Source organism: Eriocheir sinensis, chromosome 25 (genome assembly GCF_024679095.1).
Source record: "Eriocheir sinensis breed Jianghai 21 chromosome 25, ASM2467909v1, whole genome shotgun sequence".
NCBI lineage: Eukaryota > Metazoa > Arthropoda > Malacostraca > Decapoda > Varunidae > Eriocheir > Eriocheir sinensis.
The window spans coordinates 12524512-12547692 of record NC_066533.1 but is presented as its reverse complement, the minus strand read 5'-3'; the positions used below and the strand labels follow the sequence as shown (position 1 = coordinate 12547692).

General features: G+C 41.3%; 3 protein-coding genes across 7 annotated transcripts in view; 2 read left to right on the top strand and 1 right to left on the bottom strand.

Moving 5' to 3' along the window:
• Nucleotides 1-165: 165 nt before the first annotated feature.
• On the top strand, nt 166-4220 carry LOC127003396 (electron transfer flavoprotein regulatory factor 1-like). Of its 2 annotated transcripts, none has more exons than XM_050869980.1 (3): nt 166-326; nt 1794-1859; nt 2448-4220. In XM_050869980.1, exons 2-3 carry the CDS (start codon nt 1821-1823, stop codon nt 2679-2681), a joined length of 273 nt encoding a protein of 90 aa, XP_050725937.1. In that variant the 5' UTR covers nt 166-326; nt 1794-1820; the 3' UTR covers nt 2682-4220. The 2 variants fall into 2 exon arrangements, with proteins under 2 accessions (XP_050725937.1, XP_050725938.1); XM_050869981.1 differs by lacking the exon at nt 166-326 and adding an exon at nt 481-886.
• On the bottom strand, nt 3196-13445 carry LOC127003393 (ubiquitin-like protein 7). Of its 3 annotated transcripts, XM_050869968.1 has the most exons (9): nt 13074-13445; nt 11553-11648; nt 11054-11160; nt 10318-10451; nt 6863-7010; nt 6334-6436; nt 5668-5906; nt 4916-5137; nt 3196-4279 (listed from the first exon to the last, which is right to left on the bottom strand). In XM_050869968.1, exons 1-8 carry the CDS (start codon nt 13213-13215, stop codon nt 4937-4939), a joined length of 1170 nt encoding a protein of 389 aa, XP_050725925.1. In that variant the 5' UTR covers nt 13216-13445; the 3' UTR covers nt 3196-4279; nt 4916-4936. The 3 variants fall into 3 exon arrangements, with proteins under 3 accessions (XP_050725925.1, XP_050725924.1, XP_050725926.1); XM_050869967.1 differs by lacking the exon at nt 3196-4279 and having other exon boundaries at nt 4342-5137; nt 13074-13444; XM_050869969.1 differs by lacking the exon at nt 3196-4279 and having other exon boundaries at nt 4342-5137; nt 5668-5891; nt 13074-13435.
• Nucleotides 13446-20722: 7277 nt separating this feature from the next.
• LOC127003389 (cytochrome P450 2L1-like) overlaps nt 20723-23181 on the top strand; it is a 7305-nt gene continuing 4846 nt past the window's right edge. Inside the window, exons 1-4 of one of the 2 annotated variants that reach the window (XM_050869950.1) lie at nt 20723-20849; nt 21492-21579; nt 21883-21985; nt 22629-22759. In XM_050869950.1, coding sequence (XP_050725907.1) covers nt 21498-21579; nt 21883-21985; nt 22629-22759 — 316 coding nt within the window. In that variant the 5' untranslated portion in view covers nt 20723-20849; nt 21492-21497. Of the gene's footprint in view, nt 20850-21491; nt 21580-21882; nt 21986-22628; nt 22760-23181 lie in introns of those variants that run through there. The other variant, XM_050869951.1, reaches the window with a different exon arrangement.

The following is a 23181-nucleotide window of genomic DNA, read 5'->3' as shown; positions in this document are numbered from 1 at the left end:
TTTTGTTGCACAAGACCCATGCTTCTCCATTCAATTGGCGGTCCACACAAATCAGAACTTACAAATTTAAATGGATTGTCGTCAAAAAGTCTATGGCGGTTTCTAAACAGTTCAAAACATGACATAACACAATTTATATAAGGATAGATACCTAAACCTAGGGAGAAAAATCTACGTCATCATCAGTCTTCCCTAGACAACCGTCTGGGGAGGTCGTATGTACGTCCTCTCGGTCAGTCATTCAAGGTTCTAGGAAAACTCCGCCGCTCCTGTCCTGTTATTCACCTGCCCTCTTGATACCATCTTGGGGTGCTATACAGTCACAGGTAAGCTATTTTACTGTGTTGTACTATTATTAGTAAACCTGTCAGCTGATCAGTACGTGGTTCTCTGATAGGCATATAAATCATCTCAACGGCTCATTTTTTTCTTGGAAACCAAATATTGGATATGCGTCTGATGTCAAACTTGCTATTCATATAATTAATAAATATATATTGATTTTTTTTTTTTACATACTGTGCGTTACAGATTTTTTTTCTTGTCCACCAAATATTAACACGTTTTCTACGGCTTTCTTCACATTTTTCTTAATAACAGTGTTAGGCCAAACTCTGGCAATGTAATCCCCAGTCTTATTAAAAGATTATTCGCCAGAGACAGGAAAGATAGCGTCTCGAGGCAAGAACAGTTGTATTTAATCGTTGCGAGGTGGCCAAACTGGGTCACGTCCGCCTATGCACGCAGCAGGTAGCGTATGCATCTGTCACAGCTAATCAATAAGAATATGTAGGCCATCGCTCGCCTTATTGACAACCCCAAAACACAAAGGAAGACCACGGTATCATTCACTTCACGACGGTATACTACATCAGCAGACACCCAGGTATATAACGATGTTGTATTTACCTTCATATACCCTATTTTTTTATTATTATTTTCTACTAACTATTCATTGCAGCATTTCATATCAAAGTAACCATTTTCTAAGAGATTTGAAGGTTAACAAAAGACATTATGGGAACAGATGAGTATTTCGTAAGGTAGGACACGAAAAATATGCGCGTTATTATAGCCATCTTAATTAATAATTCTTCACATAAATGACGTAGCTATCAAGTGACACGGAGGTAAAACAGAGCAAACACCGAACAGCCATGCATGATCAATACATGTTAAGTTCCACATTCCAGTTATAATCAAACAGCTGATTGCGTTACTACATAAACAATCACGTCCCCAGTGACCTCAGGGAGCGTGTTTACTCAAGGCCTTCTATGGTTTACTCCAGCACTGACCAATGTCCCTGATCATACTCAATACCTTGCTCACTACTGACCACTGTTTTTATACTATGGCCCCACATATCACCTAATGCCACGTACGTAATGATGACAAAGAACACACTTTCCTCAGGGACTGAATTCAATCATGACATTGTGACGCTATTACAAATTTTAAACTAACTGGCAAGACGCAACGCCATTACAAGCCAATAACGTCCCCAGTGACCTCACGTACTGGAAAGAGCATGAAGGTTGATGACTGAGCAGGAATCACGCGATCACGCTCCGCTTTCCATATTATGTAAGAATAGCTATGCGTTGCGGCTCCATTCATCTCTCTCTCTCTCTCTGACAAGTTATCAAGTAGGTAGCCTATTACAAAATAGTGAATACCTATTTGGGGGTGGGATTACTTATATCTGACAGGAAATGCACACCACTGCAAGTTATTCAAGGTATACACAAATATTTGATTATGCAAGAGCTGATGGTTTACTGTTTCCCCAGGTAAATCCTTCACCTTAAGCCATAGCCATGTCTCTACGACCTCAAGTGATCCAGCTGTACAAGAACGTAAGTAACAAAGCATGGTTTACCCTACGGAGTATTATACGTTAAATATTCATCAGTGATCCAGGGTTTAGGACATATATATATATATATATATATATATATATATATATATATATATATATATATATATATATATATATATATATATATACATATGGAAATAAATATGCAACATATGCATGTGGGAAGTTTTTTTTTTTCTTTTGTAAAGGCTAGAGTTTAGTGTTTGAGTCAACAGCCAAGGTAAATTTCTGAATAAACTCACCATTCATCCCTCTCTTCCTCACACACACACACACACACACACACAATTATGCTTACCAGTTTGTACAAACCGTTTCAATTAAATCACTGGAAAATTCAATCCCCCCCCCCCCCAAAAAAAAAAAAATTCAATAAGTATTGAGGAAATGAAGCATGTATGCCAACATTATTTTGACTTGAATAATTTTCACACCTTGGCTTCCAGAGTAGTTTCATTCCTGTAATAAGTACTGGTTGAAGTGGTGAATACTAATTAGCAAACATACGTCGCAACATGGAACCCTCTCCCACTGCCTACCCCACCTATCTGTCTCTCTTCTCTAGCTGCTGTACATGGGTCGTGAGTACCCCATGGGCTATGATTACTTCAGGGAGAGACTCAAGAGGGCCTTCCTCAAGAACAAGCATGAGACTGACCCCAAGGTAATCGAGGAGATGATTGGACGCGGCGAGTACGTCATCAAGGAGATCGAGGCACTGTACATGCTGAAGAAGTACCGGACTCTCAAGAGGCGTTACTATGATGTCGAGTTCACCAACAAACAGGCCACCAACTAATTCCATGTAACTTTGTTCATTTCAACAGTGATTTGAAAATATCACTTGTTTGTTTGGTGCTCAGAAAAGTCTCTAAAAACTGAGTGAGCATAATATCTAAGTAAGTTACCTGTTAATTTGGATTAGAGCTAAAATTTACCTTGGAGAAAACTTGTGTCTGAAATGTAGGTATTACATGTGTTGCAAAATATGGATGTAAATTATTGAACAGAGCTCTGGATGCATTGGTAATGAGGATTATAAAGAACAAAATTCAATTTAGTTCTGTGCTTACAATTCCCTGAAAACAATATACTTATTTGTAGTATTAAAGATGGCTGAGCAAAACTAGAGAACTGTAACTACATAGCTTGTGAACATGAGCAAGGAGATACTGTCAGGTTGGAGGCTCACTCACTTTAATTCACAGGGAACTCATATGAAACGATTATTTCAGATTCTCAATAGTATTAGTGGACTGAATATTCACCAAAGGTTGCCGCTGACTGGGGAACTGATTGTCACACAGCATCTCACTTCTTCGCCTTAATAGTGCTGTACATGTGTGTTTGTCTCACACTTGGTCTAGGCCTGCACTGAACTCAACACCATTTGCTGTACTGGCACCAGACTAATGTAGAAACCCAAGGAAAGTCTTGCCTTGTGCCACACTAAACTTGCAGTAATCAATTATCTGGTGAAATAAGGACAGACTTACATGTCAACATTTTAACCCAATGCCAATACCATTCTGCTTCACAAACCTTCAAACATCTATATTCAATTCAGTAGTATGGCATCAATAAGCATGAGAAAATTTCAGATGTTAAATTTAGTGGCTTCTGCTAAGTGGCTCTCACCTAAGGATAGTATTGCTCACATAAATAATTTGATACAGCTGTCATAACATCCTTTCTTGACTGTTTTAAGTGTCTTGTGTAATGGTATTTCACTCAGAAAGGGAATTAGGTGGAATTTTGTTCTTGGTCCTGTTTTTGATTATGTGAATCATATTTAATGAAAACAACTATTAGAGAGAAGCAGGATATGCAGATAATTGAATTTAATGGGAATTTATGTTACACATTGATGGTTATTTCCTCCTCCTGTGAGCTTTAGTGTTCTCCAAAGGGTGCTTCTACAGGAATTATGGTTTAGTAGGGAGTGGTGATGACATAACACGAGTGCTCATGTGTGCTGCAGCAATGTGTTCATCTTTTTTCATTGAATCATCTCACCACACACCTCATTAAACAAATCATTTCCACTTAGCTCATTCATGATACACCCAGACATATTTTGCATTGTTTCATCCATCCAGAAAGCACAAGCACCCCACCAAACAATATATCTGACAAAGCTCTTGGCTGTGACTTAGTGATAGGTTCTGTACTGCTCTTCAACATGGTAAATAAAGCTAAAATACTACAAGATTAGCTTTTAGAGTGAATCAAGGTTAGCACCCATCTCAGGACTTGCATTTTATTTGTGTATATTTTTGGCAGAAGACTAAATAATGTATGGTTGTTACCTGTGTATTAAAGATGACTGGTTCATGGATTGGTGTATGTATGATCCTCTGCATTCCTTCTTTCCTGGCCATGTTGTGTTCCATTTGCCTGGGACATCACCAACAGCTGTTACTACATGATTCCTCCCTCTTGGTATGCAATCAAGAATATTTGGTACATTTTTCAATCTTTATTATTATTGGCAAATGACTGGCTCTCAAGATCTGCCATATGTAAGCTGACAGGACTCTTGTAAATGTAGGCAGTCTTCTTTTGTTACCATTCACTCTTAGCAGCCTTTTCACATAGTGTCTACTTTGTTAGTCTTTAGCTTGTCTCCTTTTGCTGTAACAAAAAAAAAACACTAATCTGACACAGTAATTCCAACGAGACACACTTCTTATCTATGTGAACAGTGAAGGAGAGCGGAGATTCCTACTGACAGCAACACAGAATCAATAATGCCATACACATCTGCATACTCACTCCCTTGAACTTGTTGAGGGTACACTCCCCAATTGGAGCCCAACCTTCTCATCAATATTCAAAACAAGAAAAGAATCACACAAAAACTGGACTGAGCTATAAAAAAACAACTGCTACTACAATACAGAGTAGTTATCAAATCCTTTTTATACCTCAGCTCAATTTTAGAGTAGCTTTTGTTTTGATAGGGATACTGTTTGTAACAATATAAATTGGTGAATATACCCTCCTACAAGCACCACTACCCAACCCACCCACCTAGACATCCATCAACAGGCTCTAGTCATCGGCCATCCATTGGGCAAATATAAGGTTGACAGCCGCCTGTACATCCCCGTTGGTGGCCTGTAGCGCCTGTCTGCTGAGGTCGTCGTTAGGGATCCCCATCTCCCTCATGAGCTGTAGGGATTCCTCCATGTTGGGGATCTGGACTGTGGAGGGAGGACCTGACGAAGAGGACGAGGAAGGGGGTCCGGACGCCTGTAGAAGGTGGAGGAGGAGGAGGAGTGTTATGCCAGCCATGGGAGTGATTAAAGTGAGGAGGGGTGTTGATGATTGCTAAACAAAATGAATGAATGGGAGGAGGAAGAGGGTGATGATGGCTATGGAAGTGAAGTGAGGAGGAGAAATATTTATAGGTGAATTGAGGAACCCACTGCAAGAGGGGCATACCTGCAATATCTAAGTTTATATTGCTGATGTTTAAAATTTACATTGTGCAAACCATTTAGTCCCATGATCTGTGTGAATTGTTTTAGCCACTCTCCTTTGTGGCTATAAGGGGCCAGTAGGAGAGTAACCTATAATAACAGTGCTCCATCTCATTACTAGAAGGGGTGCGGGGGTTGAACGTTACTGACAGGTTTATTCAGATCCCTCAATGTTCATAGGTATAGGTTTGCATCTACTTGGCACAGCTTGAATACCTTCCCCTACTCTTGAAGAATATTGTAAAACTCTAATCTGTCACTTGGAATTCAATAACTCTACTTCACTCTTCTTTTGCTCACCCTGCTAGCCGAGGCAGCCAAGGCGTTCTGGAGCGCGTTGCTGAACATCTCATGGGTGATGGGTCCAGGAGCGGTGGGGGCGCCGACGGAGAAGGCCGGAGTGTTGAAGGGAGTGGTGGTGGCCATGGAGGGGGTGGTGGGGATGCTGCGCGGGGCACTGGTCGGCTGCCCGGACACCACACCATTGTTGCTGCCCCCGCTGCTGCTGCTGCCACCTACACCTCCTGGGGGCATCAACACTTACCAGATTTTACGGTGGAATTGTTCACATTTATATCCTTTTAAGTGTATATGTTCTATTCATAACAGTTTCTCCTGAAGTGTATAAGTAAACTTTCTGACCTTAAGGCTTTTCTACTAATGTAAATGTGTTGTTTTGTTTTTAGTGCTTGTTCATAATACTCTTTTTTTCAAGGATGGAGTGAACTGTTTAGGTGACTGTCCTTGATACTTAAAAATATGGGTGTGTGACAATAATGAGGGAAGAAAAACATTCTAAACAGAAAAAAATCTAAAACTATTGACAAAAGCCACACCACAAAATCTAATACAGTGAAATTAAACAAGCAGTGATAATAAAAAATAAAAAATAAATAAAAAAATCAAGGAAAAATATAATAGTACATCTCCCCCACATGAGGCATCAGCAACCCTCTAGTCACTAACCTGTGGCACTGGCGAGAGCTGCTGCCAACTGGGCGGGTGTGATGGGCTGGAACGGCACAGAGCCACTCGCCCGACTGCCACCTCCCCCTGTCGAGTCTTCGGACTGAATGAAAAGAAAGATCATAGTACATAAGATGTCATAAAAAATGGATTCTCAGCCACAAGTCAAAAGAATAAACTATCCGCCTTGCTCTCCTACTAGTGGTTCTCCTTTCTGCCCAATTATTTAAGAACCTCTCATTCTGTATATACCACCTTATTATGTCTTATCAGGTCTACCTCTACCATCTTTTCCCTCATCTACTACCTCCTTCGCCTAATCTAAATAACTTCCTCCATCCTCACCACATACATAAACCACTTCAATCTACCCTTCCTCATCACAACCCTAATACATTCACGATCAATACATCAAACCTCACAAACTTATACTCCCTCTTCACATACACAAACACCCACAGACTCAACAGAAACAGAGACCCAAACACACACGACAGGGAGTACTAGTGAGAGCAGAGTGCACATGTACCTGGTCTGCCTCCATCTGGTCGTCGTCAGAGAGTGCGTCCATGGAGTAGGACACATGGTGGGAGCGGCGGGGGGAGGCTGCCTCGCTGGGGGACAGGGAGGTGATATACTGCGCCACGCGACCTACTCCTGGCCAGGACTCTACCAGCCTAGAGGAAGGAAAGAAGGGAAGAGGGAGTAGTTAGATTCTGTTCTGGTTTATACTCATTCTCTGTTTCTCTCTGTTTTATTGTATTCATGGTGGCAAAACAACTGGAAACATGTAAAATAAAGCCTTCCTGTATACACAAAGGAACACAAAGGAAGAACAAATAACAGCAGACCTGCTGGTCCTTCCGAGGCTGTTTGTGACAAGCTACACTAACTATCTAATCAAAGGTGGAAGATGAAGGACAGCAAAGGCGAAGGCTCCTCCCCACCCCTCCATCCTTCCAGCCAAAGCTGGCAGGAAAGGAAAAAGAACCATGCAACATGGAAAAACTGCATGGAAATTATGTAGGAAAGAGGAAAGAACTACCATTACTGCTACCACTAACCGGGCGATAAAAGCGGACAGGGACACCAGTATTCGAAAGAACTTAACGTTATTATGACAATGAGTAATATCTTAGTTGCTGGTTGGATTCAAAATACTTGTCTAATCTATTCTTGAAGGCCGAAACTGTTGTACTATCAACGACATCACAGGGTAGAGAGTTCCAAACATTAACAACTCGATTGAAGAAGAAGTGTTTAGCTTCATGCGACGAGAATCTTTTACCACTTATCTTCAAATTGTGATTTCTTCTTGTTCTATTTGATCGATCAATTGTAAAGTAATCTTCCACATTAATATCACTGAATCCTTTAAACATTTTAAACACTTCTATTAGATCGCCTTGCATTCTTCGTTTTGATAGGCTGAATGAATTTACTTCTTTAAGCCTTTGTTCATATGATAAATTTCTCAACCTAGGAATCATCTTTGTTACTCTTCGTTGAACCCGTTCCAACTTTTCTGTCTTTTCTGTAATAGGGAGACCAAAACTGTACACAGTACTCTAGACGGGGTCGAACCAATGAATTATACATTTTTAATATTGCTTTTTCCGATTTATTATTAAAGACTCATCCGATGAAGCCAACCAATTTGTTTGCAGTTTTAACTACCTCTGAACAATGCTGACCGGGCTTTAAATCGCTTGATACACTGATTCCAAGATCCTTTTCTTTACTTACTGCAGAAAGTTGTTGGCCATTCATTACGTACCGAACGCGATTGTTATTTTTCCGATGTGCAACACTTTACATTTGTCAACGTTAAATTTCATTTGCCATTGATTGGCCCAACGTGCAAGTCGATCTAGATCTGATTGTAAAGCTTCTTCGTCGAGTGTCGCAGTTACTTTACAAGCAATTTTTGTGTCATCAGCAAATTTTGATACTTTGCAAGTGAGCCCATCATCGATATCATTAACATAAATTAAAAAGAGCATGGGGCCAAGCACTGATCCTTGAGGTACGCCGCTTTTGACATCGAGCCAGTTAGATGTAACACCGTTTAGAACTACTCTCTGTTTCCGCTCAGAGAGCCAGTCCGCAAGCCAATTGTGAATGTTACCCGAGATACCGTGCGCCAGTTGTTTGCTGAGCAATCGTTGGTGGGGGACTTTATCAAATGCCTTTTGAAAATCCAGATATATGATATCTACTGATCTGCTTTCATCGAACACCTCAAAAATATAGTGAAAAAAATCAAGTAAGTTAGTCAAACACGAACGTTTACTACGGAAGCCATGTTGCGAATTATTTATTATATTATTTTCTTCGAAGAATTTCACCATATTGTCGCGAATGATAGTCTCCATTAACTTACAAACAATCGATGTCAGATAAATTGGTCGATAGTTTCCTGGATGAGACTTGTCCCCCTTTTTGAAAACTGGTGTGACATTTGCAAGTTTCCAATCCGACGGAACTTTTCCAGCTGTTAAAGATTTATTGAATATGATGCAGAGCGGTTTACAAATTTGATGTTTGATTTCTTTTCAGACCCGAGGAGTAATTTTGTCTGGACCAGGAGCTTTGCTTACTTTAATCTTTTCAATTGTGTGTAAAATGTCACTTTCTACGATGAGCACACCACTTAACATCTTTTCGGTCCTTCTAACCTCCGGTGGTTGAGGTGATAAACAATCTTCGTCGGTAAATACGGATGCGAAAAAGTTATTTAGGATTGTAGCCATTTCATTTTCATCATTCGTGGGGTTACCATTATCATTAGCAAGCGGTCCGATACCACAAGTGAGTGACTTTTTATTATTTACATAGCTAAAAAAAAATTTAGGAATAGATTTACTCGTTTCCGCTGTATATTCTTCAAGATTTTTCTTGCTTCTTTTTATTAATTTCTTGGTTTCGCGGCGAATTCTGTCCAACTCTAGTTTGTCAGCCTCACTCTGAGTTGATATGTATCTACTGTATACGCGTTTTTTAAGAGATATGCAATTTTGAATTTCGTTATTCCACCATTTGGGTTTCTTCTTAAAAGCTGAACGTCTGTTACGATAGGGTACGCATATGCTTATGGCATTGTTCAATATTGTGGTGAAGGCCCCCCAAGATTTATCAATATCTGTTTCCACCGAGATTTTAGTCCAGTCAGAATTATTTAGAATTGATCGGAGTCTTACGAAATATGCTCTCTGAGAATCAGGCACCTTTTCTTTACTAGGAGTTACTTTACTTTCTTTCATATTGATGCTGAATGTGATTGTTCGGTGATCGCTAGAACTAAAAATTGGACCAACATTTACTTTGTCAACTAGATCAGCTGTCGTTGAAAAGATAAGGTCAAGTATATTATTTTCCCGAGTCGGTTCTTGAACGTGTTGATGTAAATCACTTTCTAGTAAATTTGTGTACAGGTCAAGCCCCGTATGACAGTTCAACAGTTCACCCCATCTTTTCACTGGCAAGTTAAAATCCCCAACAATTACTGCCTTGCAACTGCTACTTGTTTCTAATAATAATTCACTTAATGCGTGGTCAATATCAAGAGTCTGCCCTGGCGGACTGTAGATAAGTCCAATTACTATTTTACGAGATTTATTTTTAATTTCAATGAATGAATGCAAAATGGAGCAATGAAAAAACAGGAACATTATTATACAAGAAAGAACTACAAGAACAGATTGATGAAAGGTAACATGGAACAGGGCAAAGAAGGAAAAACAAAAGGGAAAGAAAAAGAAAAGGAGGAAATAAATGCAAAAAAATGAAGAACAATAAAGAATGAAAGACTGGAACAAAGGGAAAAAGGAAAAGATAAAATGGAGCAGGGCAAAGAATGAAAAGAGAAGGGAAAGAAGAGGAGGTAGAAGAGGAAATAATGCCAAAAAAGGATAAAAAATAAAGAATGGAAGAAAAGGAGAAGCTGATGAAGAAGAACCTATCCTCATACACATGGTGCCTTGCCTGGTGAGGTTGTCCGGGTTGGTGAGGCCCAGGAACAGCTCAGGGTCTTGCAGCATGGCCAGGGCTGCCGGGTCGTGCCTTACAATCGGGCACTGGTTTAGAATTTTTTCCACCATGTCTGGCCTGCGCAGCTTCTGTAGGGAGAAAGAAAGAGTTCCAGTAGGAGTTGAATACATGGTAATGTTGTAGTGGGTCTCAGTGAGTACTTGCTTAAAAATGCAAAAAAAGGAATGAATAAATTTTTAGGGGCAGTAAGCAGCAGGCTTTTTTTTACATTATTTTTTTTTTTTTTTTTGTAAGCCCTTGATTGTCTCCTTTGCTGTAAAAAAAAAAAAAAAAAAAAAAAAAATTGAATGAAAGAAATCTAGTCACTGAAGCCAGAATAAAGACATTAAGTTATTCCAGTTCCCAAAGCAAAGAAACCAAGTTATTCATTTCTCGAGACAAGAAAGAAAACACATTAATTCTTCTTAGGCAAGCAAAAACAAAGTTATTTTATTTCCTAAAGCAAGAAAGAAGTCATTGTCATATCTTGAAGCAACAAGAAATCAGCATCAAGTTATCCTGTTTCCTAAAACATGAAGAAGGAAATCATCTTTATCGTCCCATTTCCTGAAGCAAGATTAGTGAGCGAAAATAAAAATTAAACTAAACAGAATAATTTAAAATATTTCCCCAATATAGAATGCAACTTTTTTTTTCCCTCTTGCACCTGAGAACTCTATTTTTGGCTCACCTGGACAAAATCTCGGAAATTTGGGCGTGATGTGACATTCCTCAGAGACACAAGTAGAGTTTGAACTTCCGGCAGACTGAGCGGGACAGCTGTCGGGATGAACTCCTCTGGGGGTGAAAAAATGAGTATTAAAAGAAAATACATATAAGTAAAATGAGTAGCTATAAGGAATTCCTGATAATACTGAAGGAGAGATGATGAGAAAACAATAGAATATAAGGAAATAAAATGGGGTAGAACTTGGCAGGCTCTTTGAAATGCTGAATACAAACTGACAGAAATATCCCACAGGGAAGACTGGATGCCTCTCTGACTTCTTTGCAACTCAATAATAATAATGATCCAATCCAGACACACACACACACGTCTCATGACGATTTAACATTTCTTATCGTGGTCATCATGTTACTGCATAAGCACAGATATGGAATCATGCAATCGTTTCATGAGACAGCATCTTTCCCTTTATATGCATATGATATTTGTCCCACATACTTACCAGGCTTTGGAAGGCAGTGGATCATGGCGCCCGAGGTGATCCCTGCATCGCTCAGGGAATCCGAGCCCTTTAGAACAACCCCACAGTGCACCAGCTCTGGAAACAAGGCCGTACCAGCTGTTACTTTTAATGGCTTTCAGTTAATAGTGTAGTTGGATTAATTATACTAGAAAAAACATTGCTGCACTTTGTTTATTTTTAAAGTTTTGTTTATGGTAAAAGAAAGGAATCAAGGTCCAAATAAAGAAGAAAAAAGGGTTAAGATTTGTTTTAGGTCTGTGCCAGTATCTCATTACCTACTTTATGAAACATCACTATCTCTTCATATATCTTTTCTATAAACCTTCAACAGTCATGGAAACACTGAAAATCCAATTCAAGGACTTTTTTTTTACTCTTGAAAATAGGGGATAATGTTTACGAAAGCGCGTCGCCTCCTCTGGCGGCTGCCGCGGCGACGCTGCAGCCAGTGTTGCGAGAAATACGTCCTCGCTGAAATAAGTCACGTATACATGTGGGGGGGGTCAAGGGGGGCGCAGCCCCCCCTTTAGTAGGTCGTAAAGTTCGGTTGGAGTAGTTTAAATATGCTCCCTGACCCTAAACCCTCTGCGAGCTATTTCACGGCTGTGGCGGCTGCAGCGTCACCGCGGCCGCCGCCAGAGGAGGCAACGCGCTTTCGTAAACATTATCCCCTATTTTCAAGAGTAAAAAAAAAAGTCCTTGAATTGGATTTTCAAAGCGTTTCCATGACTGTTTAAGGTTTGTAGAAAAGATATATGAAGAGATAGTGATGTTTCATAAAGTAGATTATGAGATACTGGCACGGACCTAAAACGAATCTTTACCGAAAAAAGGATAAATCTGATGGCCAACTACTTCATACATTTCTTCTATTATTTTCTTATCCCATACAAGGCAGGGGGCTGAAAGCATAGAACTTATGTACTAACTCTTTCATTAGGGGGATGGAGAGCACGAGGATGAGTCTTTTAAGTGGAGCCTTGGGAATATATTTCAATAATTGATTTAGCAGCCATATGTTACTATTTTAGTGATCATGAATTAAGTTAGATAAGGAGATGTTAGTTTATGAGACAAATTGGGTTCTGATGAGTTTTTTTAGGTTCATGCTACAGAAGAAGGGTCATATTACCACCAGGGTCATAAAACTACCCCTGGAAATGCCCCAAACTCCTATGAAACCCTCAAATGACGAAATGTTTTAAAATACGACCCATTCTTTAAAAGGGTTGTATTATAAGACATTTCGTGGCCCAAGAACACCTATTTAACAAGGCTTTCGTAGGAGTTGTGAGCATTTCCAGTAGTTTTATGACCCTGGTGGTAGTTTGACCCTTCCTCTGTACCGGGAACCTGAGGAAACACTCATTAGAATCCGACTGACCCTCTCTTTGACCTTTAGAAATAGCTGATGTGAGAAGCGAAAGTCTTATAATACTAACCCCATGTGACAGAGGTAAACAGAGCCCTTGGATATTATAAGAATCCCACATCAATTACCTATTTTCTCCGGCGAGGTGTTGGTCTGGGCGGCTACCTTCTGCCTCACGGAGTCCACTGTGTCACTCAGGTCCACGTCCTCCAGGGTGAGGCGCTCTAATTTACGAGACATGAGCCGCTGTCCGAGGTGTAGCGTCGCCATGTTCGCGGATCAGCTGATGACTGGCACAACACAAACACCGCAAGCCAGTTAGCCAAGCCCAGGGCCTGCAGGGGTACATACAGGACGTAAATCTGACGTGTCCTGAGTGGGCGTAGCCAAGGCCTCTGGAACACAAAGGCTTCTTTCTTCTTTCGTAGTGTTTTAGGGGGCTAGTTAGGCTGTGGGATCACTGAACACAGCGGCTGATAAAAAAAAAAGCCGGCTATGCTACCACTACAAGTTGACGCGGTAAGGAGAAAGAAAATCAAACTTCTTCACTATATAGTGAGTCAAAACTCAAGGACACAAGCAAACACCGTAAATATAAAAGTATAACAATTTTTATTTTCACATTATGTACAAATTCATCAAGGAGCCACAGAATGGCATGCTCCTCCCTGCTCCTTTGTTGTTTACTTGCAACAATAAACAATCAATCATCAATCAAGCGGAACGGTATAAATATTATAAAATCCTACGCTTCACTAACCTCAGGCATTCAACAAATTTTATCATGGATAAATTGACATAACGAATAAACTTTTTTTATACAAGTTATATGTATGTTTTTTTTATACAAGTTATATGTATATGTGTGACGGAGATGAAGTTTAAATTAACATAACTCCAAAAACTACTGACACAAACATTCGAGATCCTTCCTCATTTTTATCTCTGCAATGTGCTTTGAATTCCCTCTTAGGTAACGGAGGTAGACGTCTGTGGAGGTGGAATTCCTAGGGCGGCATCTGGTCGCACCGTAGCAGAGTCCTTCGGCCGGGCACCGCTGTACGGGTACCCGCGTCGTCAGCGTCTCGTCCCGCAAACTGTCATGCACGTCCAGCTCCTCCTCAGCCGACACCGGTACAATCATGGGCTCGCATCTCAGCACGGATTTCAGCATTTGTTCTTGCATCCTCATTTTCTCCTCATCAGGCAAGGCGGTGGTGTTTCCTTCCATCGCGTAGTAGGGAATCTTCTCGATGGATGGGTCACACGAGTTGTGCCCTTGCCAAGTGGCCAGCACGATAACAGCTGTTACAAGGCCTAAAATTATAATGCCTGCCACTCCCAACACGAGGTAGAGAGCCAGTTCATGGGTGATTTTGGGAGGCTCCATCTTAGTGTGTACAGATGTGCTTTCTCTTCCAAGATTGGGGCGCTTCTGTGGCTGGCTGGTAGGGGTGGCCCAACTGCCCGCCGGCGTCCCCCAAGGCCCTCGTGCGCGCCCCAATCACAGGCCTTCCCGCTCGGTGACGTCACTTCCTGGCGGGAACCTCAGGCAGCCGTAACACTATCTTACAAAATAATATCTATGCTTTTGATAAATTAACGATCTTATGTCCTTCTATGGGTCTTTCCGGTTATACGAACTATCGACTTTTTATTTTTTTTTGCATTTTTCCAATGTATTTTTTTACGTAGAATCCGAAAATAACATTGGTTTTTTGGAGAAATGGATAGATAAAAAGTTATTCAGCTTTAAAGTTATTTATTTCCTATGCATTACTGAAGAAATGCTAGGTTAGGTTAGGTTAGGTTAGGTTAGGTTAGGTTAGGTTAGGTTAGGTTAGGTTAGGTTGGGTTAGGTTAGTTTAGTTTATTGATATTTAGATTGTATTTAGTATTCATATTAACCTAAATAACGTGATTTTTGACCTGAAAGAGAGGAAAAATGAAAGTTAGCATTTCTTCAGTATTACATAGGGAATAAATAACTTTAAAGTTGAATAACTTTTTACCTATTGGTTTCTCCAAAAAAAAATTGTCATTTTAGGATTCTACGGAAAAAAATACATTGAAAAAATGTAAAAATACCCAAAAAATCGATAGTTCGTATAACCGGAAAGATCCCATTCTATGTATAATTCATTGTATAGTGAATGTTGTCCATCATGATGACAATGATATATGAAAGTGCCCCAATATTATCTGCCATATCACAATGCTATCCAGCTCCTTCCTAAATAAAACCGTTTTATTTTTTTAATAAACGAGAGAGCAGCTCAAAAATAACAAACAAAAAAACCCCGCTAATCACTGCTCCCTAACAAGAAAAAAAAAAAAAAGAGTAGTCAGTTACTTGAGCTTAAAATACCGTATCTCCTCTTTAAGCAATTAAAACAATAAGTAAAATATTATTGATTTCCTACTTTTGGTCATTATCACATCTCATTTTTCACATTTCCCTGGATGCATTGGTGAGACGAAAATGTATCATTTTTCTCACTAAATTGGTAAAAGAGTATAAAATTTTTCCTCAATGATAATTTCGTACCACTTTAGCTTAATGTCGTAAAAATGTACCGCTACCGACAAAAAGTATCAAAATGGTACTTTTGTACCGTCACTGGGAACCGGCTGGGAGCGGCACTACAGTTATGGCCTTATGGCTTTATGGGCCAACTTCGACTGCTTCTTCTTCTTCTTTGTATCGCTTCTTAGGTCCTCCTCCTCTCGTTCCTCTTTTCTTCTTATTCACCTATTCACACTTTCCTTTTCAGTATTACGTACATCACTTTCTTAAACACTTCATCCTGAACTTATGAATTGAAATATTTATTGTTGTAACTTATGTGTTTTCTTGTCTTTATTCTTTCCCTGATTTACTTTCCATGCGCTTTTGCTATTTTCCACTATTACACTTTTCACTCAATTTTCACTGCTCAAACACTTCGACTACTTAATACTTCTTCTTTTGACATGTAACGCTTTGTATCGCGTCCTCCTCTTCTCGAGCGTTCCTCTTTTCTTCTTATTTAGACACTTTCCTTTTCAGTATTACGTATATAGCTTTCTTAACGGAAATAAAGTCACTTAGTTTCACTTATTTGTGCCCTTTCTTCCCAGCACTGCGCGAGGAACACTTTTGCCAGCTTTACCATTCTTCTCTCCGTTTCCTTTTTTGCCTCCATCCCCAACACCGTGCAGATCGCCCCGTTGTCCTCCTTTAGGGCCAGTCCCAGTTCGACAGTCCAATTCACAGAGCCATTGAAAGCGCCCAAACCAAACTATATTCTCCACAGTGATCCGTTAATTCTACTCAACACCAGATACTAAAGAGATTTCCTGTGTGGTTTCCTAAAATTTCCTTTTTTTTATATATATATCAGCGCCAAACACTAATACACACAAGGAATTTTCGTCGTGTTTTGTATTTGGTTGGGGAGCTTACAAACTTGATGCACTGGACTGTCTGGCCCTTAATCTCCTAGGCCACTCCTCTCTGCCTATTACCGTCACCGCAACACTCAACACTTCCACTACGGTGCCATTCACATTAGAATATTCTTGGCACAGTGTTGGGAGAAAATAAACTCTGCTGGCCACTCTATACTTATCGCTATATGAGATCAACAGTTAGCGGGCTTTTTCTTTTTTACATTTTTCTTTTTGTTGCCCTTGAGTTGCTCTCTGTGCTGTAAAAAAAAGGTGGGGAGTAGAAAGAAAAGTGTAATAGTGGAAACTGAGAAAAGGACAGAAAAGGTTACTCCAAAAAGGTATTATATGTATTAACGTCAGCCAGTCAAAGTCATTGTGTATCAAGCTTGTATTACTTCTCCCTTCTTCCCCCTCCCCTTCCTGCCAGTAATACATATTTTCATCTAAACTACAGTAGGCTAAGCACCATACGACAACTCTTCTTTTTCTTTCACGATAAAGGATGCCCATTTCTTCTTTAATCATCATAGCTTTTCGCTTTCGCCTTACAAAGTCCAAAAAGGAGATTAATCGGGTTATAATAAGTGTTTCTTTCACGTTCATGGTACAGAAGAATGGTTAACCTACTACCGCGGCAGGGCATCAGTCATATTCAAGACAAGAGGACATCTGCCTGCCTAGGTTAGCTCCTCGTTAAGGTTTTGGCTAACAGGGGCCTTGGAGTTGGCATCCCTGTCCTCAGGATGTTTTACCTTCCTGTCATCAGGTCCCTCATTGATTATGCTGCCCCCGTTTTGGTTCAGTTTAGTGCGGCACAGCTTCACCCCTTGGAACTTTTTCAAAATGAAGCCATGCGCCTCATTCTGGGCTGCCCCAGAACTGCAAAACTTGAGGTCATGAAGGCAGAACTGAATCTGCCTAGTGTTGTGGACAGAATCTGGGAAATTACTTGTCGCACCGTCAGCCGGTTGCTTCGTGCTGGTGCAGTGCCCCTTCAACAGGCACTGTTAACTCTGCACCACGACTCCAGGGCTCCTGTTACTCCTTATATTAGAAAAAATTACCTCTTGTTAGCAGAGACGGGTGTGTTAGCGGCGTGCTTAAAACTAATTTACTCCCCAGCCCAACCTGCCTGGTCTCCCTCCCGTGTCAGTGTAGACATTGAAAAACTACCTTTCCCTAAACGTGATTGGCTTCCCCATGTCCTCCAGGATCACTTCATGGTCAAACTGTCCAAGTACCCCCGTGTTCGGGCTGTACATGTGTAGTGTGATGGGCTGATGGCTCAGTTGATGGCAGCAGGTCAGGCTGTGGGCCTGTGGCGTGTTCATCCGGGATTATGCTTCCCCCATCCAGTACATTGACTTTGAGGATACCAGGCGGCTGCCGGGGTACCTGTCCTCGACCCGGGCTGAGCTGTATGCCATCCTTGAGGCTCTGCAAAGTGTAGCGGCTTTGCACAAAAATGTATACTTGTTTGTCGATAGCCAGGCTGCATTACATGAACTTGTGTTCTTCTCCCCTACAGACTGTGATCTTGTTACTAAGTGCCTGACTGCCGTCCGTGCCCTTGAGGCCGCAGGTGCCACGGTCCACTTCACCTGGGTGCCCTCCCATGTGGGCATCCAGCTCAATGAGAAGGCGGACTGCCTTGCTCGCCAAGCCCTTCAGGATGACACAGTGGACCCTGGCACTGACTGTACGCTTAGCTATGTTAAGAATAGAATTAGGCATTATTTCCGTGATAGCATTGCTACCCAACTCAGACACTGCTGTGACACTGGCAGCACCAGCAGCCTCCACTATGTTAGTGTCTCCCAGCACTGTGTTTAGCCTACCCCTATGGGCGACACAGTGCCCCTCAGGATGTGGAAGCAATACGCCTTAGGCTATAGGTACTACTGCTGAAAGGTTACTAACTCCCCTGAGCCCGGTGTCTGCTGCACGCTCTGTGCCAGGCCGAGGGGCCACACGCTGCAACACTATGTCATGGAATGCCCTCTCATTGCTAAGTTTAAACCACGGGACTGCCTTGACCTGCCCCAAACGATTTGTTGGCTCCTGAACCATGATGTCCTCCCTGCTATCCTCAAAGAACACCCTCAGTTTGCACCAAGGTGGTGATGCAGTGTAGCAGCCTATCATACTGCCATGCAATACAAGGCTGTGATTTTTGCAGTATTCTACTTTAAGGACTATTTACTCTTATCTCTGTATTCATTCCCATCTAGTGCTTGGGCAATGTATTTCTCCGTCCCCACATTTTATTTTCTTATTGTCTATAGGGGGAGGCCGGCATGTACCGCCCCCCTTCCTTGTTGTGGATTCATTCCTACCATTGTATCTTTTTAGTTTCATGGTGCTATCTACACCTGTATTACTAGTTGTATAATCACATTGCCCTGCCTGGGGGTTGGGATGGCATGTTCCTCCCTTCTCCCTTGTTGTTTACCAGAATAATAAACTATCAATCAATCAATCAATCAATCATAAAATTACCCCTGGAAATGCCTACAGGGCTTCTACGAAAGCCTGTCAAACGTATGCTTGGGCGACCCATTTTTTATCGGCGTCGCAGACGGGAGGTCCTGCACGCAGCACTTTCCCCGGTCGCGGACGCCGATCAACAGATTGTCCATTGTTGTTTTCTTCAAGTTGTTTTCCTGGCTTACCCATGCATTGTAGACATGACATTGTATTATAACATTTGTTAGCCCTGATGAACCCTACAACATGGCATTATAAACAAAGTCAGCTTTTTTTTTTTTTTTTTTTTTTACCTCTTGGCCTGCGGCGCCGGTAGGCCTTCATAGTAGGGCCTGATGGTCGGCCCCTGCCTGTTGTGGCGCAGGCAAGTGTTTATAGTGGCGCCATATTTATTTTCAGCATTTTCCATTTTAGACCCCTATAGTTGCATAATATAAATCGTTGGGGTTGTGTTGGAGGTTCATGCGACGCCGATCTAGCACAGTTTTTGTGTTATTAACAACACTTGTTCTCATTATAAGTGTTCTTATCTTTACGTTACTTAATTGATTTACTTTAAGAGTAATTAATCAAGACGTTAAGCATCATATTAAAAAAAATGACACACCACGGAGTTTAAGACCCACAACCGATTATTTCACACACTTCACTCCTACCCGATTTCCTGACACTATACTGACTGATATTGAAAAAAACAAAGGCTATTCATTTTATAGCATTGTATTCCTGGGGATGTTCTAAATTGAACTGGTCTATATATGTAACTGTAAAGTAAGCACAAATGTACGTACATAATGAAGGATAAGTTTAATAGTGCATATTCTCCCACTTAAGGGGGTACGGGACACCTGAGGTCATCTAACTAAACTATCTGGGGTATTGTGATGAAACTTTGCAGGTAAGTAGGCATCTATGTTGCCTACATTTTGTATAAGCCAAAACAATATGTATGTATACTTATGTGAATACCTGCGTATACGTGTAGCGACACTTAAAACTACACAGCACCATTAATACAAAACCAATCACTTAAATGTTTTGGCTGTGAATAGTCTTTAGGTATGCCTAGAGCCCTATGGAAAATATTCTGAAAGTTTCCCATATAGAAAGGCATAATGGTATTTCTTTTATTTTGTTCGTCGAACATCGCGTAAAATCGTGTTTTTTTGCACTTTTTCCTCTTAATACTCCTATCTCCTTTTCTCTATCAACAATATCTAGTCATAAGTCCCTACCTACTTGTACAATCAACATTCCCTTCACTTTTCACGTAAATCTGATTGATTTCAGATTTTCTGCGATTAAAAAAACACAAAATTTAACCTTTAACTCTGTCCATTTAAACCCGCGCCAGACATTTAAAATCTGCGCTACGAGGAAAACATTGCTCGGGGATTATTTCTAGTTGATATATGAACGTTTTTAACCCAGTTTTGCAAAATGATATTTTTGACCCCCCCCCCCGAGGTGTCGCGTACCCCCTTAAAAAGCTGTAACTCCAGCCAACTCTGTGCTCCCCCACTCCCCCCCCCCCCCCACACACGTCTCATGATGATTCAACATTTCTAATCGTGGTCATCATGTTACTGCATATGAACAGATATGGAATTGTGCAACTGTTTCATGAGACAGCATCTTTCCCTTTATATGCATATGATTTATTTTTCTTGTATTTCGTTGGAGATATATTTGTGTAACCTTCTATAACCTCGAGTTTGGTAAGCTCTGAAAATATGAGACAATCCAATGCAACAAGCTTTGAGAGAGAGAGAGAGAGAGAGAGAGAGAGAGAGAGAGAGAGAGAGAGAGAGAGAGAGAGAGAGAGAGAGAGAGAGAGAGAAGGGGGGTGGGGGGGTGGCAGGCAGTGCTGCGTGTGTGTCCATTATCTCAAGTGATACGGTTAGTCTTGACTTTGAGAGTGGTGGGTCAAGAAGGAAGGTGTTGGTGGTGCGGGTTCTGTCCTACGAAAGCTACATTAGTAAGTGGTAAGTTGAAGCATTATTTATAGTAATACTTCTATTTATTTATCGTTATCTTAATTAAGAATGCCTATACTTTGCCGTGATCATAGGTAGAGTTGCCTGTGGTTTTAATTAATATTGGTTTCATGCCATATGTTTCTTTTATCTCCTTTTAAACTTGTATTCTGTTATAGTTCATGCACAGCTTTCTTAATGTCAGATTATTCTTAAATGTATAGGTTTTTATGTTTACATTGTCTGAGGGTGGCCGACAAAGCTAAACACGAAATAGTACAAAACATGCCCTTGCACTACCAACACTCTCTCGTCCAGACACGGTTAGACGTGATAAAATGATAAATCACCACCACTATGGCTTTCAGAGGCCGTGATATATCATGTTTCGGGAATAACTTCTCAACAAACCGTCGGATAAGGATGACAATTTGGCAAAGCATGTTTCAGACCTTGCCCTGTTTGTGTCAGCATAATTTACTAACAAGATGTGGATGACTAAAGCATGTATAACAGACACGTACTGATAAACCCCAACCCAAGGTCCCACCCACCCCCACACCAGTCACATAATTAGCTGCTTCGCGCCACACGCTAAGACACCCAAGGACAACCCTGACTCCCTCTCCCTCCCTTCGTCGCCTCCTCCAGGCAGACATGTGGTTGGAGGTGGCCCTGACCGTGGCGCTACTCTTCCTCCTGTGGCAGGTGCTGAAGAAACCCAGCGACTTACCACCAGGTGAGAGAGAGAGAGAGAGAGAGAGAGAGAGAGAGAGAGAGAGAGAGAGAGAGAGAGTATTCGTTAAGTGATCCAAGACAGGCACTTTTATACTTCGTTTTCCTTGCCTAATTGTTGATGTGACTATACTTTTCATTACTCTTTATATTTCTCCCAATCATTGTTTATTACGAAGAAAAAAAAAAAGATCTAGGTAGGTAAGACTATATATACATATGCTAAGAAAGAAAAATATAGTATCGTAGTAAGAAAAGTAGTATAAAAATAACTAGTATCCAAGTCAAACTGCTGCCCCTTCTACAGGACGCTGGGGTCTGCCCCTGGTCGGTTGGGTGCCTCTATCCTTCAAGAAGTCCCTTGAAGAGCATCTGCAAGACTTACACAAGCAGCATGGAAACATATACACGTACGGCTCCCAGTGTTGTTTTCTGATGGTTTGACGGATATGTGTAGTGTTATGCCACGCTCGCCCATGAACATTCCCTCTCCGAGCTTAGTTGCAGAAACACGCCAGTCCTCGTCGACAGACAGACTTTGTCGGCTCGGCTAACGTCAGCCGATAGAGTCGATCTGTCGGCACCCTGCTACGGGCCGCCATTGACAAAGGCCCGTGCTCCCCCCATTAGGGAGGGAGCAATCTTTGAAGAGGAGTTATACTTCTATCTGGCTCTTACTTTGCTTATTAACATTTTATTGATGATAATTTTTTTCAGATCTATTTTCATCACACATTTTAGCAGTATCCGAAAATCATTCAACTTGCCCTATACCCGCGAGAAAGGGCATATAATTATGCTAATAGCCTTCTTTTAAATTCGACTCTCATTTCATTTCCCTCTAACTCGAGGTAACGGCAACGTACTCTATACATTCTCGATAAGGGATGCCAAATGATCTCTTTTCTTTATCTCTTTCTCTTTTCCTTCCCTCTTACTCGCGATAAAAGATACGCGTTTTCTTTCCCTCTTAAAACAGTATCCTTATTTCATCTTAGCGTTATGGGATGCGGGCTGACCTCTTCTTTTTGTCCGTCGGATCGCTCGGGACAGCTGGCGGATGGGGAGTCAGGTCATAGTGTTCCTCCACGACTACAAGATGTTACGCGACGCCTTCGCCAGCACCGACTTCGTGGACAGACCCAACTGGCAGCTCTTTACCATGAACGAGGTGCCGGTAAAGGGTGAGCATGGTGGGGATGGGGCCATCATGGGTAAACGTTAAGTTGGGGGCATATGCTAGAGCCGCGCGTGGCCTCGGTGCTCAACTACGTCACAATGGCTTTTGAGCCCGTTGCGGGAAATGACCCATCACCCCGGGACACAGGGCCAGTGTGACATCCGGGCTACCACAGTTTACTTTCCCCATATTTCTCCAACTGGGTGGACTGTGCGTCGACTGCCCAGTCCGGGACTCGAACCAAGATGATTCGGTCCTTCACTGAGCTTGACCTGCCATCTGGTGGCCCTCGTGGAACTACCCCCAAAAATATGCATGCTGCGTACGTCCAAATAATTTTTCTTACAAGTCTTTCGCTATTATTTAGAAATCAGATATTTTTCTCATAGCTTACTAGTAGTATTTAAGAAACGGGAAATGTAAGAA